This window comes from Solea senegalensis, linkage group LG2 (assembly GCF_019176455.1).
Source record: "Solea senegalensis isolate Sse05_10M linkage group LG2, IFAPA_SoseM_1, whole genome shotgun sequence".
Taxonomy (NCBI): domain Eukaryota; kingdom Metazoa; phylum Chordata; class Actinopteri; order Pleuronectiformes; family Soleidae; genus Solea; species Solea senegalensis.
This window is the reverse complement of record NC_058022.1, coordinates 23,369,618-23,389,688: the sequence shown is the minus strand read 5'-3', so window position 1 is coordinate 23,389,688 and position 20,071 is coordinate 23,369,618. Positions and strand designations below refer to the sequence as shown.

General features: G+C 38.5%; 1 protein-coding gene across 1 annotated transcript; it reads left to right on the top strand.

The window, feature by feature from the left end:
- Positions 1-639: 639 nt before the first annotated feature.
- On the top strand, positions 640-19,347 carry ubxn4 (UBX domain protein 4). Its single transcript, XM_044019908.1, has 13 exons — positions 640-840; positions 1,393-1,495; positions 3,245-3,273; positions 3,588-3,706; positions 4,781-4,949; positions 6,283-6,391; positions 6,831-6,885; positions 8,516-8,680; positions 9,675-9,802; positions 11,532-11,634; positions 12,871-13,002; positions 13,210-13,421; positions 18,574-19,347. The coding sequence occupies exons 1-13, from the start codon at positions 759-761 to the stop codon at positions 18,710-18,712; spliced, it is 1,545 nt and encodes a 514-aa protein (XP_043875843.1). The 5' UTR covers positions 640-758; the 3' UTR covers positions 18,713-19,347.
- The last annotated feature ends 724 nt before the right edge of the window (positions 19,348-20,071 follow it).

The following is a 20,071-nucleotide window of genomic DNA, read 5'->3' as shown; positions in this document are numbered from 1 at the left end:
AAGTGTTAACTCTTGCATAAACATATGCAATATTTACTTCAGTTGCCATCTATTGATTAATTACTGATGATTTAAAATAATTTACCTTCCAATCTCACCCAAACAGCATTAACAGCAGTAGTGGCCAGGTCCTTAGACAACATAATGCTGTTTTATCTATCATCAAGATAAAATATTGAATACAAGTTATCTTGCTCGGGTGCCACTGACCCCGTTCTCCTTCTCATTTCAAGTCTTCTGGCACATCTTGACGTACTACTGTCAAAAGAGCAAATGTGTGCATAGTGCAGCAACTCATTTACAGCCATATCTGTAGCACCTAATATAAAAAATATGTTTTAGCACTACATTAATAGCCATATACTCTCACCACAAAAGTGCGGGGCACATTTCTTATATTGACAAATCCAAAGGCTCCATCATAAAGTAGTTATCTAATATTGACCTATTTTTTAAAAAAATATTGTAAAATAAATACATGCGCGGGAGAACCAAACAAGTTGAATATTTACCGAACAAAGATCTGCTCACATAGTACAGAGAAAATCATTTTTGGGCCAGAGGGGATTTTTATTTGCTGCAGAACCACACGTGGCCACTGGAAACATTGAGGAAGACTGAGTGGCGCTGCTGAGCTCCTGCCCGTTTATTTGATAATTCATCCATGGTTGTACCTCTACGCTTCATGAACTGATGTCACCCTTAGCATAGCTGCTACCAGCGTCACCAAAGCAGCAGCAGAAAACACGGTTGTAATCATGCTTTGGTTTGAGGGCTCGATTCCTGATGCCATTAACACGGCAAAACAGCGGACTTTGGTTTTTGTCGTCGTCATTACAGGTAATGTATGTGTGTAGATTAACCTGCTTGCTAACGTTAGCATCTACATGTAACAAGTAATGGGCTCCCGGCTAGCTCCCGGTTTAGATGCCCCCCCCCCCGCTTAGCTATAAGATAGTTAGCATAGCCATTCAGCTGTCAGAGGCAAGACGTGTCAGTGCACCTAAAGCAAGAATTCTAGTGTAGAAACTTAAATGAGATGCTACCTTGTGTTGTTAACGGCCTATGTAACATAATCTGGCGTCTTTTATACCACGACCACATTAATATAACTGCTAAGAGTACTTGCTAATGTAAGAATAGCTAACCACAGTTAGTCAGCTTATGACTGTGGATATTTCCCTGAGAGTAGGGATACAGTTACTTCACACTTTAATATGAAATGTTAGCCAGATAAGCTAAACTGCTGCTGTTTGTTTTTGGTGGGTCACTGTTGCGTCATAGTCCGCCGCAGCATTATTGTCGCTGTTTGTTATCTCTGTTACCATTATTTGAACGGCTGTCTGAATGAACAGTGAGCTGTCACTACACTGTCACCGTCTCTTACCGTAGGAGAAGATGAACAGTCAGCACAGCTGATGTCCAGCTGGGAAGATGAGTCTGTGTCAGAGGCGGCACTCAACTGCTGTGTGGCCATCAAACTCGATGCCAAGAGGTATTTTTGATGGGATCAGTTTACTTTGCTCAACTTCAGTTGCAGGTCAAGTCGACTTTAAGTCATTTCCATCACTCTCCCAACTTGGGTTGTTATTGTTTGGGTTTTAACAACACTATTAACGGTGCTGGAGCTTAAATGGTGTTTTAACCTGTATTTTTTGAGCATGACACAAATGGCAACAATGTGCTGTAAAAATTGTCCTCAGAGATTAAGGAAACATGTTGAGCTTGCTCAACTGAAACAATGTCCAGTCAGTAACTTCTCAATATATAGTTTTGTTTGCGGGCTGCAAAATCTATATGTCTTGGTTTGGTGTTTTGATCTTTTGCTTCACCCACTAAAAATCCTAAAACAACTCAGTACCTCAAAACACCAGCATCATAGAGCAAAACAACATTGCAAACCATTGAAGTATGGCTGACTGTTGAGCAGTTTATTTTGACTGCGTCTTTGACCTGGGTTTAGGAGGAGTGAAGGCAGTTTGGGATCACTTATTCTTATGTGGAGGTGCGGTTAGTGATATTCTAATTACTCAGAATTTCTCTTAGGAGTTAAAGAATTTCCACTCTGGAGCATTAAATCTATCCACCTTATTCCTGGAGGCACTTCCAGATTAATGATTATGGGTGAAACTTCCGGTGCAAAAGTGGGAGGAGCAATAAACTAGTTATTTCCAGTGGCAAAATACAGAGGCTGCAGCAGTTACATGGCTGCAAGATGGCACTTCCTGCAACGCATGACCATCCTGCAGTTTGGAAATCACCCGATGTTGAACTTACACCCAGGCTTGGTGATGTGGGACACTAAGACTGCCTTTAAATAAATATGATTTTGTCCCACCTCCTTTAAAAAATAACTGACCTTATTGCTGTGTAAATGCTGATACACCTCAGAGCTTTTCAGTTTCTTTATAGTCACTGTCTGTAGTGACAGTTTAGTTCTTTACATTCATTATTATTTGGGTAATACATACAATGTTATATTGTGCAATATTCAAATAAAATTTAATTGAATATTGCACTGTTGTAATGTGACATTTATACAGGTTAAAGCAGTGTTAAAGTAACAGTAAAAGAGTGAATTCCTTCACAGTCACACTCAGCGGTGAGCGTCCAATTACCACGGAAAACACTGGTTCTGCTTCAGCAACAGGATGTGCTAAAAGTCATCCAAATAATTCATGTGCCATAGGAATAAGATGGATAGCTAAAAAATGTACACAACGTAAGTTGTGTACATCAATTCCTTGTTTACGTCAATTCCTTGTTTGTGTGTGATGTTAGGGCTGTCTAAATCCCTGGGCAACAACAACTTTCTATGATGCAAAGAAATGTAGAAAAAGGAAAAAGTGTCAAAAAAAATAATAAATGCAAAAATGGCGTGTCAATCAATAACTAGTGATGATGATGATGATCGAGAGACTGCCTTGGGCTTGTTCAGCCACATCTGTTGAGAGGAGCTCAGGACAGTGAGCTCACAATGTAAGCATTTTAATAACCTGCAGATGAAACTCAACAGTAATTTCTCTTTGCAGCAATCCAGCCTACTGCAGCTTTAATTTCGATTTCAAAATTTCAATTCACATTTATAATATCAAATCACAAAGAAGTCCACAATTGTCTCCGCTTGCCTCTCTATTTCAATAACATTCACAACAACCTATTTAATCTCATGTGTCTTTCATTGTACCTTACTGACTTGACATGTTAATGCATATGATGTTTGATTTTGTCTTTTTTTCCATAGTGAGACGTGTGTGCAGTTCTCTCAGATCTGTATCTTTTTTATTGTGTCTGTTTATTCTGAATGTAAACTAATGTAGGAATTCTTAAAATTAGTTAAAGATATAAGTGAGTTATCTCAAAGGGAGCTATTTGTTGTATTGTTGCATTCACTAGCCCAGTAGATGTGCACATTGCAAACTACTTTTTGATAGCCATTAGAGCAGAGTGTTATGGAGGAGGATACGCTGTAGGTTGTGACAGGAGAAATGCAAAAACATGGTGCATTAAAGAAAAACTGCTTATTAAAAAAGTCAGTATTTCATCACCGCCTGGGAGATTGTTCCTCAACCTTTCCCCGTTTAAAGATCCAGTGGTGTGCGTACCCTCCAGTTTCTTTATCGGAGAAAATGGAATTCCTCTGGAGGTCATCGCTGGCAGTGTGTCTGCTCAAGAACTGATGAAGAGAATCCACAGAGTGAAGCAGGTATGGTCACAGGGATTAGTTTGTATGCACACTGTAACTTCCCTGTCTTATGGCATGATACCACTATTCCGTGTCCAATACCGATATCACAAACTTGAGTATCTACCAATACAGGTGATTTTTGAGTTTTGTTTATTGAGTCTACTTTTTAACTATGAAGCTGTTTACACATTTGTGCTAGCCATTTTAAGCTATTTCAAAGAACATTTTTCAAAGTGTGTAACAAATATTCTTCTCCCAACAACCTGCAACATGACGTCAGTCATTTTTAGTCTGTGCATAGTCAAACATCCAACAAGGATTTTTGCAGGTAATAGTTTTATCGGCCTCATAGTGATTTTGACAATATCAGACCAATACTAATATACCAATAATAATATTGTTATTAATTTTTTTTTAGTAGTTTTATTAGTTATATGTATATTATTAGTAATAATAATAATACCGAGTATCGTATTCATTTCCAAATTCCTGAACAAAGTTTTTCCCATCAGCCTCAGTTGAACTTTCTGTTTAATTCAATACTGAATAAATGGCAGACGTTAGCTTGCTGTCAGGTATCGTATTGGCCGATATTGGCTGTCAAATATATTAATCGCATATCAGATCACGTCAAGATCCCCTTGATATGACTAATAACTAAAACAGTAAGCTGCTACGTCCTTGACTTTTAATGCTGGTATCCTGTTCAACACATTTTTTGGTCATGTTTATTTTGCATAGTGGAAAAAATGTACATCTATTTCTGCTGAAAAATACAATCAACTACATTTCACTACAGAAGAAACTAAATGCCCTTTGCAGTCGGGCACAGGGAAAAATGTGTATATCGGTTATCAGCCAAGTACTCCCGTTATATCAGATATCGGCAAAATGTCCAATATCATCCCTAATGTCGTCATCATGTTTGAAGGTTCAAACACGGAGTTGCATGCACAGCCACTATCGTGCAGTTGAAAGCAGAAAGCTCAGATATGAAGATGACCCTTCAATATCTGAGCTACTTTCACTGAGCTACTCAATCAACATGATGGTTCATGCTGGTAAATGCTCTTCCTCCCTGTTATCCAACAGATGCATGTTCAGCAGATTAGAGGTGTGACAGTGCTGCCAGAGACAAATACTCTTGTGGAAACCACCCCACCTAACAACACTGACACACAATCTGCTGTGGCCGCTGCTACAGCAGTGCCCGTTAGGTCAGCAGCAGAAGCCACAGAGCCTGCAGCAGGACCTGCACAAGGTAGGTCAGCCTACTTCATGCAGTTATCGACAAATGAACTGTAGAAGAGTTAGTACAAGGAAATTAATCCATTGTAGCACTTTAGTGTCATTTAATTCTAATGAGAGAGAGGAAACAAGAACTTGGATAATTTTTTCTTGTGCACAGAATATGTGAAATATTACATTATGACACTAACACACTTTTTTTTAAAGGGCCGGATTTAATGTAAAGATTTCTGGGGGCCAATGCCCCCTTCAGACCTTTTTTTAAACATTAAAAGTTAAATACAGATGCACTGTTTTATAGTAATTACATTTTCATTGTCACAATTATCATTTTTAAATGGAAATGTAACCAAATCTAGCATGAGTGAAAAAGAAATCAAAAAATCTGGATTTAAATAACATAATACGAGACGAGTACATGTATCTGTCTGTTACAGGTGGGTTTCCAGTTCACTCTTACCAACTCAGCAAATGGGGGAGTCACTTGACCAAGAATAATTTTCTGTCCAAGTCCCTCCCTGGCCATAAATAATATATTATAAAACTGAAGTTGCAGGCCGTGATTGGCCCACGGGCCAGACTTTGGACTGTTGTTGTTCTTGTTCTTGTTGTTGTTGTTGTTGTAAAGGCTAGTTAGCGCATGTTTTGAGCAGTTCCTACTGTGGCAGTCATACTTATGTGTGTGTCTGGACTGGGAGGAGAGATAGAGCAGATCAAAAAGATGCTGACTTCATAAACACACTAATAGGCAGCGCTGCCAACAGATTGAAAGAATGGATCGAGTGATGTTTTTGACGCACAGCACTGGTGCAGTCGGGTCTTTTTTTTTACTTTATTCAGTAATGAAGATGCCCGCGATGAGCAAGCAACTAGTTGTACAAGTCTATTTTTACTCGCAAATGTGATTAAAGTCCTGACATATTATCTTCTCAGTCCTATTATTCTTCTAGTCCACCTGCCGATGCCCCGACCCTATCCTAATTGTGTTTATCTCTCCAGGCTCTTCTCCATATGTGTGGACTAAGGGTTAGGGTTGCAATAAAAATGCTTGATGCAAAACATGCTTGATGCAAATATACATCAAGCATGTAGGAAAATGTGTTAGGGTGTGATGAGACCAAGGTTGAACTTTTTGGTTCACAATTCCAAAAGGAATATTTTGCACAAAAACAACACTTTTCATCACCAAAAGAACATCATACCCTTGGTAAAGCATGGGGGTTGGAGTGTCATGCTTCTGGGTTTTTTTTCCTTCAGCTTTAGCAGCTTTCCTTTGCATTGTGTTGAAAGGGTGTCAAATATTCAGTTAACCCAGTGTTTAACCTTTGTGTTGCTCTTGTTTGTAGGACCTTTGTCAAGCCCAGTAGATGATGGCAGCCTCTCAGCCACAGCGAGTGCAGAAAATGCTTCTTCAGATGCCGAGGGTGACGAGACCCTGGATGCCAAGGTGCAAAGGTAGAAACACAAATACCTATTGTTGATATCAAATATGTACATTTTTATGTCTTGGTTCTGCAGACATCTCTTCTTTCAATAGGTATAACTGCAATTGAACGCCACGGTTTAGTCACCACCTACAGTGTGAAACATTAAGATTTACCTTGCAACTTGAGCTTTAATTTACTTACTTACTTTGCTACACCAATTCACTGTCTGAATCTCATCCAGTTTAGCTCCAAACTAAAGCATTAATCAATGTTCACTAGTAAGGTGTTCAACCAACCAATCATCCCTAAGTTCAGTTCAATAAATGCTTTGACTCTTATAAATAAAGATAAATATAAATGAAGGTTAAGGAGTAATAAAACGGAAGTGAAATACTACCATTAACTGTTGTAGATATATTTCCACTGTTCCACAAGTTAAATGTGATACTGTATCATTGTTCAATCAGGTTAACCAAGAAACTTGAGGAGAGACGAGAGCAAAAGAGAAAAGGAGAGGAGGAGGTAAGGAGACAGGACTGAGACGATATGTTCACTTTGTTACCTGTATACAACACTTAGTAGAACAATAGTACAAAAACAGGACCTATTAAATAGAACTGTAAAATCACCTGACATTTTACATTTAAATAGGATACAATATGGATTGATAATAGCAAGAGTAATACAAAAATAATAATAATAATGTGAGTAATTTGGCTGCGTTGCCAGGAAGACAAGCATGTCAACGATGTCCTGCCATGAATAAGGATCAGCGCTTGTATTCTCTGCGAGAGAGCGCCAGTTGCTGGATCTTGCTCAGTAATCTGTTCAATCATCTACTGTTTTGATCCCCAAAGCTTTGGACAATTTTGTATCAATGAATATGCCACGTGTCCGCCATAACAGTTCAAAATACACCACATAATTATATTAAATACATTTTTAATGAACTAAATTCACATACATATGAATACAACAGTGGGATGTCCCCATGTGAATAAATACAGCTTGCACACAAATGTTGTGTTCAGTTTTATGAGTATATGAAATATAAAACAACATAACATGTTTCACTTATAAGCTTCACGTGCGTCCTTCTCATTGCGCAGCTGTTTGCGTGCTGAACTACTAAAGATATTTAAAAGTTCAAAAGCCAGTGTTTTGAAAATAGATCAAAATGGACATACGCCGTCAAAAGTTTTGACGCACCTTTCCATTTACTTGAATGAGGAAGTGTGTCCGAACCTTTGACTGAAATGTTAATGAACAATGAATAATTGTGAGGGAGGGGAAGCCACGGGCGCATAACAACAATAACAGCAGTGGGTTACTGCTGTGTATGAGTAAGATACTATAACACTTAAAAGACCAACTCTTGTGTGAACAGAGGCACTTTATTTTCGTACAGCAGAGCAAACATGTACCACAGAGCCCCTGTGAGTTACTATTCCCGCTGTTATTTAGGGGTTTTAGCAGTCTTTAACAGACTGGCTGCAAACATCACACGTACTACGTACACTTCGTCTCCTTTTCTTCTTCTCTCCTTTCTCACTTACACAGTAACCACAAGGTCACACCCTCTCTTAAAGGGCCAGGCTCGGTCCTCAACACTTGTGTATGTATGTAATGGGTGGATTATTTGTATGAAAATAATATAAAGTCAAGCCTTGCAAAAAGTATCAGTTTTATTGAAAAGAAACACTGGAAACACTGAAATTACGTAAAAACAAACTGACAATACAAAAGCTGTTCAAAAATCACCGTCTTCTTTTAAATTGCTATTGGTCTTGAATATGTAAATGGTGTAGGTTAAAGCCTTATTACTACTTGAATTTTGTATTAGAGAACTGAAGGTCTGTTTGGCTGCATGTGTACACTATACTTTTACATGACAACCTTCGAGAAGCAGCTGCATGGCAGAAAAAAAGAGGTGCCTCTCTTAAGGCGTGCTGTAGCACATAGATGACCAGGGAATATGATTTGATCTGAATTGTTTTTTTTTCCACTTAAATCCCTGTTGTGCCAGAAATCCTAAACATTGTACGAGCACAGCTTTACATATGTAGCATTTAGCATTAGAGCTGTACTTTATTTCTGTGCCTTGTTTTGTTGAAATGACAAGCTTAAATCTGGTGTGCTATGTTTGTTTCAGACTGAGATCAAGAAAGAAATAGATAGACGGAAGGTTTGGAAGGACATGCAGGACTTTAAAAAGAAACAGGAAGATGATAAGACCAAGCGACTCCTGGAGGAAAGGAACAGGGAGAAGGCAGAGGAGAAGGCTGCCAGAGAGCGGGTCAAACTGCAGATCGCCATGGTAACCTCACCATCTTCTCTCTTTTAAATGAGAAATTACACTGTAATGACAAATTACAATGGTCCATTTTGGTGCTGTTGGTGCTTTCATCTAATCTTGGTTACAATTGAGCTCCGGTCACTCAACAATGATAACGCCCTCTGGTTGGAAACAATGCTGAAGGTGAATCACTGCTATGTCATGTTCACAGCGAGCAGAAGAAGACAAACTCGTTTGCACAGCAACGTTAACACCACAATTATTCACACTGCCCATTGCTGATGCTAACGTTATGCTATGTTATCCCAGTAACAACAAGGCTATAACTACAAAGCCAAATTGCATCCCCCTCCAGGCTCTTTTAAATTTTCATTGGCTCTCTGGAGTAAGATGAAGTTAAGGAAGTTAATCAGGGAGTTGATACTGTATACAGAATAGTACATGTCTGGAAAAATGTCATGTCCATCTGTTTTCAAACCTGTAAAAAGCATGCAGGGTGCATGATACCAGTGCACTCCGACAGGTTGATTCTAGCATTGATCCCATTCATTTTTACTGCATCTTAAGCTGCCAACATGGCAGTTCATAGAAGCTGAGTCACGTGACGTCCGGAGCTCTATAAAAGTAGTTAAGTAACTAAGTGATTCTGTATCAAACACTGCTGTTAGAGACACACTTTCCCTTAGAAATATGTTATTTTACTTGTATGAACAAGAATGAGAGTAAATACATCATTTAATTATGGATCATTAAATGCACTAAGTTGCAAAGAACATGTCTGATGCTTTCCAGTGCTTCAATAATTGTTTTATAAATTCATTGAGCTTTCCTTTTGTGCAGCAGCTTTTTTTTAATAAAACAGCTTGTATTGTCAGCATGTAAAACTCGTGTTTTACTAGATAAGTATTACTTGACATATATATGACATATAAGACATATAAGACAAGAACATTCCTGTGATGTCAAACTCCACAAGCTTGACCTCTTGCACCTATTTTCCTCCCTTACTCTGCAGGACCGAGCTGACAGAGCAGCTCGCTATGCCAAAACCCAAGAGGAGGAGAAGGCTGCTAGAGAGGCCATACTAAAGGCCAGAGAAGTAGAGCAGGAGGCCAGGAAGGAGACACTGGTCAGACAGAGGAGGTAAAAAAAAAAAAAAATCATGGAGAACAAAGACTGATATTTACACAAACTAGAGTACTTGCTGGAGCTGCCAGCACTGTAGGGAAACAATCTTCAGATTGTAACTGAAACAATGGGCCTTTTGTCACAGTAGTCATTTTGACATGTTCAAGCAGGAAATGCGTTGCTGATCACATTACTATTTTATTTTTTTGAGGTTTTGTTCATTCATAAGTGAATGAATGAACAACACCACAAAACTACACACCATCAAAACATTATTTTTTAAAAAGGACTAGGAAGAAGAGAAATCTCGTTAATCCTGCCTTTTCTATCTATCTAAACACAAGTCAACTCTCCATAAGTAACAGTCAAGCTATGAACACAAGTGACAATCATTGAACATAACTTTATCCAGTAAGTTTCTACTGTTCTACGCCAATGGCTGTGCAAGCAGCGTGTGCATGAGTATTAAGGATGAGAGTGAGAGAGTAAATGTACTGCACATAGATGAAAGTGTGTTTAAATGGGTGAATGGCAGCTTTGAGTGGTCATCAAGACTGAAATGCGCTATATAAATACAGACCATTTAATTTCTACATAAATTAACTATTTTTTAAACTTCAAATGCTGCTCAAATTTGAGCAGCATTTGAAATTATTGTTAAGAGATTTTCAAAGTTTGACTCCATAAGTGCAAACAGACCTCATAAATTACATTTTCATCATAAACATCGTCTGCAGACTTTTAGATAAAAGTTAATCTCTAACTTTAAACCTGATCAATAATATTTTTAAATCCACAAGGTATGTGAATTTCGGCACATGACAGTTGATAAGACTATTAGTTTGTTCTCTCATGTCAACCTTGTTTATTTATCATATTGCCCTTTTCTGTAAATATACAGAGGTTTAATATTAGTGATGTACACTACGTGTTACCATCAAACCTCTGTGCCATCACTCAAATATAAAACAACGTGAAAAGGTGAGAATCTGTAGTGACACAAAAATCTAGAAAATACTTATGATGCCCAAAAATGTAAATGAATGCACTCTTTCAACATTAATTCTAATGTTCATTAATTCTATTGTTTTCTTCCATGTTTCTGTTGCCATAAACCATAAATTTAGCTTTATTTTAATTAAAAAATAATTTATTTGCATCAAACTACCTCTTTCAGGGGGTTATTTCCTATCTTAATTCAAGAGCATATTGTATTTTGTGATATTGTATCTCAAAACTCTGCTCTCACACTCAAATTTGCTCTGCTCGTGTTCAAACTGTGTGCTCGCACTCGGTTATATTGCTATTCCTGTGCTCAAGCTCAAGCTCTTCTTCTTGCACTCCGGAAACTTGCGGCTCTCTGCTCTGCAATAAAGATGATAAGTCATACAATACAATTATGATTGTTATGTCATTATCATATCATTTTCAAAACAAAAAACAAAATACAGGATGTGTATATATAAATGTATTAACTAAATAATTTAAAGTGAATTTAAAAAGTTTCTTGACTTTGCCAGTGCATTTTCGCCAGAGATCTGTCAGATTCCCTGCGAGCCTTAGTGAGCTTAGCTTTAGTGAAGCACAGCCATACATCTTGTTATTATACATACATGCAAACATAAAAATGTTTCTTTTCACTGTTGTAGAATGACTGATAAAGGTTTACTACAATACAATTACAGGATTGTTACAAATCTTGATGTCGTACGAGTGTTATGAACATGTGTTTGTTTGTATTCAGTACTATCGCAAGGATACAGTTCCGTCTCCCAGATGGCTCGTTTTTCACCAACCAGTTCCCGTCGCAGAGCACACTGCAGGATGCTCAACACTTTGCTGCTCAGGTCTGTCACCAGTCTGTTTCCTGTCACTTTTTATGTTATTAAGTTATGATTGTATTTTGCATGATTTTAAAATGAGAATATCTTGAGAATAAATCACTCAACACACACATCAAGTCTTGATTCACCAGCACCTTGCTGATTAGAGAGAGAGAAACACGAGTAAGCTAGCTGACTGAGGTGTAGCATATGTAGGGTCCTATTATTTCTATGATTCAGAAAATGGGGGGAATTGTGAAATTGAGTAATAAAAATGTAATCAGCTGTTAAATGTGGAATATAAATGTGCTGAATTTGAAATGATTGACAAAAATGTTGTTGTTTTTGAGAGGTCATAACGTTTTGCTGAGAAAGGGTGTTTATGCGTCAGCTTTCCTTCACAACAATGTCTAAGCAGCCATCTGAGACAAACACAACCATCTAAAAAGTCATGAAATTCAAAACTAACTAAATTCAGAGCAGAGTCAGGTGATTAGGTTCGGTAAATTCTGCTAGCACACAAAGACACCCAGTTGACTGGACTTGTAAACATAACTAATTCAGAGACATATTCAACAATATGTCCTCATTCAACTTTTCCATATGCATCATTGTCATGGCCAAGATGATGAAAAAAATTTTTATGAATTATTTATTACAATTTATCACCAACGATGCATTTTACTTATGCCTTTAACCCATTCATGCATAGTGGTCACTACGGTGGACAGCTATTCAAGAGTATATGCGTGAGTGTCGATGGTATAATTGCACATCACCCACCACATAGGACCTTTGTGCACCCCTACATATTCTGCCACCCACTGGCCAGGTTGTGCAAATGCAACAAAAAATTCTCTAAACCAAGATGGCCAATAGGGAGATAGAAATGCCAAGTAGCGCAGGAATATGTTGCCAATCCTTCTAGGAGAACATTCTTGCAGGTAAACAAACATTTGTTTAACAGCTAAGAAGTAATATAATTGTTTTTTGAATTATTGATTGTGGATATCATGCATCACTGGCTATATTTATTTATTTATTTATTTATTTCGGTCATGACATTTAGATCACTCATCACACAACAGTGCAGTTCACACAATATACATAACTGTAAACTAATCAGATTGTTTGCATTTTACTCAGTCATATTTTAAGACACTTTTTGCTGTTAAAGTACATGTCAAAAAAACACTCTACATATGTTACACTTTACTTTTTTGAGTTGCTGTCAAAGGTTTTGTGCTGATCTTGTCTCAGGAAGTGAGAAACCGCTACAGCAACTTTTCCCTGGCTACAATGTTCCCTCGACGGGAGTTCACCAGTGAAGACATGAGCAAAACTCTGCTGGAGCTGGAGCTGGTACCAAGTGCTTCCATTGTGCTTCTGCCAGTGAGTAGACCAGACTCCTCCCCCTGTGTGTCAGACCTGCACAACCTAGACGTGATGTGTGCCACTTACATTTACTTTTTACTGCACAGAGATGAGTGACAACAAGGACAATTTAAAGGGAAACACATTTGCTGATGTCACTAAATCTTGAAGCACCCCTTCACTTTGCCTCTAACATCAGATTTATTTGGATGCTATTCTCCTCAGCATTCAGGTCGGCCCACCAACACAGTGATCCAGTCCTCTGGAGGAGGCATCTGGGCTATTCTGGGCACAATCATCTACCCTCTGCTGGCTGTATGGAGATTCCTCAGCTCCTTCCTGTTTACAACTCCACCTCCTGGACCAGCATCTCAAGGCCCATCTCAGCAGTCCAGCTCTTATACCAACCCATCATCGTCCTCAGACAAGACAAAGAGGTGAGGGGCACCCACTGGGTCACAGTTTTTTCTTTTATATTTACTATGATTTTAAATACACTTCCAGTCAAAAGTTTGGACACACCTTCTTATTTAATGGTTTCAAAAAATATAAATGAATACATATGGAATTATGTAGTAAACAAATAACTCAAAACATGTTTCACATTTTAGATTCCTCAAAGTAGCCACCCTTCGCTTTGTTGACAGCTCTGCAAACCCTTGGCCTTCTCTCAATGAGCTTCATGATGTAGTCATCTGAAATGGTTTTCAGTTCACAGCCCTGTCAGGGTTCATGAGTGGAATTACTTGCCTTTTTAATGGGTTGGTACACAGCTGACAGCTCTATTTGACAACTGTTAGAATTCATATTATGGCAAGAACCAATCAGCTAAGTAAAGAGAAACGACAGTCCATCATTACTTTGAGAAATGAAGGTCAGTCAGTCTAGAAAATGATGAAACTGTCTCCGGGGATCTCTCCGGGAAAGGAAGACCAATAGTCAACTCTGCTGCTGAGGATAAGTTCCTCTGAGTCACCAGCCTCAGAAATCGCAAGTTAACAGCATCTCAGATTAGAGCCCAGATCAATGCCACACAGAGTTCTAGTAGCAGACACATCTCTACATCAACTGTTCACAGGAGACTGTGTGAATCAGGCCTTTATGGTCGAATAGCTGCTAAAAAACACTACTAAGGAAAAGCAACAAGCAGAAGAGATTTGTTTGGGCCAAGAAACACAAGGAATGGACATTAGACTATTGGAAATCTGTGCTTTGGTCTGATGAGTCCAAACTTGAGATCTTTGGTTCCACCTGCCGTGTCTTTGTGCGATGCAGAAAAGGTGAACAGATGGTCTCTACATGCATGGTTGCCACCGTGAAGCATGGAGGAGGAGGTGTGATGTTGTGGGGGAGCTTTGCTGCTGACACTGTTGGGGATTTATTCAAAATTGAATTGAACACTGAACCAGCATGGCTACCACAGCATCCTGCAGCATCATGCCATCCCACCCGGTTAGCGTGAATGACAATGACCCCAAACAAACCTCCAGGCTGTGTAAGGGCTATTTGACCAACAAGGAGAGTGCGGAGCCAGATGATCAGGCCTCCACAGTCACCTGACCTAAACCCAATCGAGATGGTTTAGGATGAGATGGACCGCAGAGTGAAGGCAATACGGCCATCAAGTGTATCTCTGTTGGAAAACCATTTCAGGTGATGACCTCATGAAGCTCATGGCGAGAATGCCAAGAGTGTGCAAAGTAGTAATCAAAGGGTGGCAACTTTGAATAATCTAAAATATATAACATGTTATTTCACACTTTTTACTACATAATACATATAACATAGTTTTGATGCCTTCAGTGAGAATCTACAATGTAAACAAGTCATGAAAATAAAGAAAAAACATTAAATGAGAAGTGTCCAAACTTTTGACTGGTAGTGTAATTTACCCCAGAAATCCATTTAATACCATTTTTTAGGTACCTATAGTTCGGAAACCTGTGATGGGAACCCAAAATAGGTTCCGCACCTAGGAAGCAGTAAACACAAGGTTCCTCAGGTTGACCCACTGAGGTTGTGCTGCTGCGAAAGACTTGGTTTCATTGTAGGGTATTTGTCTCTGTAGGGTCTGTGGTATGACCAGAGTAAACAGTGTTAAGTGCTAGTTGCACTAGTTATACTTGTTCTGATACTCATTTATAAAATGAAATAATCCACATTCAATGATGTCAATATCAGGCTGTTAAAAGTATGTAATATTATAATATTATATATAAGATGTTTCCACATTTTCCCATGGGGGTTACCATATAATGCAGAAAAATAAGTAAGTCACAGAGTGGCATTTTTGTTTAGACAACCAATATGCTATTTTGGGAAAACAATGTCATATTCCCACCACTCTAGTGCTTGCATTTTGCTGTGGCTTATCTTTGTTGTCTTCTGCTTCTTGTGTTTAAGATTGTTTGGATCTTTTGTCTTTTTTTTTCTTATCTTTAGGGATGCACGATATTGGATTTTTTTGCCGATAATGGGCCAATAACTGATATTTACGTTTTTTTTTCCTGAGCCCAAATGTAGAGGTCATTATTAAGTCTCCTGTCTTCCTGTAGTGAAATTAACATAGCCTTTTGCTCACCATTTTATATATATATCACATTATTAAAAAAACAATGACACAAAGTCATTCATTCATTCACTCACATCAGAATTTGATCTGTCCACCATTCAAGTTAGCGGAGCGCTAAACAGGAAGTTAGTTGCTGAGTGGAGAATGAAGGAGACATGAAACGAAAACAATAGGCTGTAACGTCTTAATTCACTGATCCGATCAATGACGTCATTGTCATGTTGAAACTATTTGCAGATGGCTTGTGTTTTATCTGTCTCTTTTACTCCGAAGAAGTCCTACGGTACCGACGTGTTTGTTTGCTAGTGATGATGTTGCTGGCTAATGATTCAAGATACAAAAACTTTATTGTCCGTCACATAGTGACAGGGCTCAAAACATAAACGCCACAAAGACATAAAACACATTTAAACTAGAGTGCCTTGTGCCCTCTCAAGGCACTCTAGTTTAAACCAATGAGATGTGTTGGTTTTGCATTAAACAAACAAACAAAGCAAAATAGACACGTCTCATTGGTTTAAATGTGTTTTTTATGTCTTGTGAGCTATTTCACTATGTGATGGACAATAACGTTTTTTGAATTTTGAATCATTAGATTAGGTGGTGTGGAAATTGTCAAACACTGGCAGAAAATGCTTTAGAATACTTTAGTTGATACCCAGTAAATAGGCAAAGTTCTCTCCACGTGATCAGATTGTGATCAGTTATCAGTTTATTTAAACTCACTTATCGGTGATCGGAAATCCAGTGTTGTTTTTGGCAGCCATTCTAGATTTAGTCTTAGTTTTAGTCTTTTGGACTAAAATGCTTATTGTTTTAGTCCAATTTTAGTCATTTCTATATATGATAGTTTTAGTCCGGTTTTAGTCATTTCTATATGTGATAGTTTTAGTCATATTTTAGTAATTTCTATGTGATAGGTTTAGTCCAGTTTTAGTCATTTCTATATGTGATAATTTTAGTCACATTTTAGTCATTTCTATATGTGATAGTTTTAGTCACATTTTAGTCATTTCTATGTGATAGTTTAAGTCACATTTTAGTCATTTCTATATGTGATAGTTTAAGTCACATTTTAGTCATTTCTATATGTGATAGTTTTAGTCAGTTTTAGTATATTTGCACATTTTAGTCATTTATGTGATAGTGTCACATTTTAGTCATTTCTATATGTGATAGTTTTAGTCCAGTTTTAGTCATTTCATATGTGATAGTTTTAGTCCAGTTTTAGTTTCTATGTGATAGTAGTCATTTTAGTCATTTCTATATGTGATAGTTTTAGTCCAGTTTTAGTCATTTCTATATGTGATAGTTTTAGTCACATTTTAGTCATTTCTATGTGATAGTTTTAGTCCAGTTTTAGTCATTTCTATATGTGATAGTTTTAGTCACATTTTAGTCATTTCTATGTGATAGTTTTAGTCCAGTTTTAGTCATTTCTATATGTGATAGTTTTAGTCACATTTTAGTCGACAAAAACTCAAAAAAGTTTTTTTAGTTAAAAAAAAAAAGAAGTTTAGTCTTTTAACAAATCCATTTTGGTCAATAAGTATTGGAGATTACTGTTGGTCGGAAACCTTTCATCTCCATATTTCCACTTTTCAACAGTTTTTTTCATGAATTGATGCTGACTTGATCATACAACAGTGTCACACATAAGTTTGACATGAAATGTCCTCCGCCGACGGTGCGCCACGACCGACTCTAGATCGGCTTGGAAGGGCTTGGAAGGGCCCGCCCGGACCTCACCGCGTCCCAGGGCCGCGGACATGTACACTCGCTGCGGCTTCTCCCGCCCGCCTGCCCCCGGCGCGACAGTGGATCAGAGCAGACTGTCCTCAGTGTGCCCCGACAGCGTTGCGTCATCAGGGCGGGCAGCATAAATCCCTGGGACATCCCAGGTGTAAGATACAACCACAGGGGGGGGTTGGTGCCAATACCTGCAATAGGCAAATGGGTGTGAAAACACTCTCTGCGGGGGCCGGCCCCTGCAGCAGACAAAGGGATGTGAAACATACGCCGGGGGGTGTTACTCAGATATAAGTATTTGGGTCTTTCTTCATCTTTAACCACTCGTGTGTTGATTGACCTTTTCTTTGCAGAGAAAATAAAACCCAGTCGGCTGGCAGAAGTCTCTATTTCATTCTTCGCCAGCAGCAGCAGAGTAAAAACTTCCATAACATCGTCATGAAAAAAAGGGGCGTCAACAAAATAATTTCGTCATCGTCATCGTTGACGAAAACAACACTGCGGAAATCCTGATCGTGTAAAGCAGTGTAAATAGTCTAGGCTGTGTTTGATTGTTACTGGGGCCTACAGCTTCTTACTAATGAAACACACTGGAATTCTGATATAATATAATTTTTTTTAAGCGGGTCGAGAGAGATAGCACGAACGACAGAGGGATGAGAGAGAGAAATGGCGTGAGCGGCAGAGGGGGAAATAGCAGAAAAGCAGCGGGAAATTAGCACCACTAGCATGAACACACACATACACACACATAGACACACATTCAACTGCACCTCTCTCACTGGAGCGCTCATACTTGCTCATGCATATAAAAATACTTTTTTATATCGTGAAACCGTTGATCATTTACTAAATACCGTGATAGCATTTTTTGGTCATAATGTCCAGCACTACCTAACTAACCATACATTCATGCATGTATGCATAAATAATAGATAGATGAAAGAAACACATCAATACCATGATTCCTTCAAGTGTTATGTCCGTCTGCCAGCCAGAATACTGTGGCTGTTTTTTGTTTACATGATTTTTACAAGTTGTGCATAGTGACGCATGCTATGTATTGGATGTTTGCTTTGTTTCTGATTTTGATTTCTAATATCTTATCAATGATTTTGACCGGTATCAGACTGATATATTACTACTTTTTTGTGGGATTCTAGCTCCGTTTGACCAGCAGATTATTGGAACAGTATCAGTGCTTTTGAAATGCCATATACTGGACATTTCCTAATAATTTGTGCTTTTCCTCCATGGTTCTTTTTCAGGGAGACTCTCTCCAAGCACAGTCTGGAGAAGCAGCCCAAAGACTTCAAGAAAGATGGTAAAATCTGCAGTCTGAGGACTCAGGAGGACAGTGAGGACGACAACAACACCTGGAACGGGAACTCCACCCAGCAGATGTGAAATGTGAATTAATTCAGTCCTGAGTGGTTGATGATTTCTGACGATCCTTTAGTTTTTTTTTTTCTCTCTGTTTTACTATGTTCCAGGCATTTGCTCTGCATCTCGCCTGCATGGGCAGATCAATCCTAATCCAACAGCATATCCTCTCTTGCTCTCTCTTTCTCTCTCTCTCTCTCTCTCTCTCTCACTCTCTCTCTCTCTCTGCTTGCTCCCCCTTGCTCTCTCTCTCTCTCTCTCTCCCCCTCTCTCTCTCGCCTAACTCGGATTACAGCAGCTTCACACACTGTATGAGGCTTCAGCAGCATCTTTCTCTTTGGGTTTTGGGTCATTTACACTGTCTTAAACTGTGTTAAATTAAGCTTATAAATGCTAAATGGAGAGTAAATGATCTGAAGATGTGTTCTGAGTCTGGCTTTGCATTTTAACTGTAAGTGATTGGCTGATTGCCAGTGACTCATCTGACTTCTAACAACAGAATGAAGGCATTTATGATTTGGATGTATAAAATTCTTTATCAAACAGCTTACAGGTGCTGGCAGAGGATTGTACAACTACCAGTGTGGTCTCACATACACAACTAAACGACTACTAGTTCTTCTAAATAATAAAAATGAAAGCAGCCTGTTTTTCAGAAACCCTTTGATTGTCTTTGTTCACCTGATCTCTAACTTTCACACGCACTTCACTGTTAGACATCTGGTTTATGGAGGTCTAATATTAAATAGTTGTTCTTATGATGATGGTACGTCATGTCACCTCATACAGTAAACCCAGGTGACCCCAAGAGCAGCTAAATGGAACTAGGTGACATCTGTGTGTATTCATAAAGGTTGAGGGCTGCAACAATACATTACTAAATAAATAAACTGTTAACACTGTTGGCACATGCTAGCATAATAAACAACAATAAAGGAGATGAAATGTAAATGATTTTAATGATTTAAGAACTGCATTTTGTAACTTTCCAAAATGTACCTCACTGGACAGGGATTATGTTCCACTATTCACCTATGCAACTGTTAGAATTCATATTATGGCAAGAACTAATCAGCTAAGTAAAGAGAAACAACAGTCCATCATTACTTTGAGAAATGAAGGTCAGTCAGTCAGGAAAATGACAAAACTGGCTCACATGAGTACCGTCCCAGGAAAGGAAGACCAAGAGTCACCTCTGCTGCTGAGGATAAGTTCCTCCGAGTCACCAGCCTCAGAAATCCCAAATTAACAGCATCTCAGATTAGAGCCCAGATCAATGCCACACAGAGTTCTAGTAGCAGACACATCTCTACATCAACTGTTCAGAGGAGACTGTGAATCAGGCCTTTATGGTCGAATAGCTGCTAAAAAACATAACTAAGG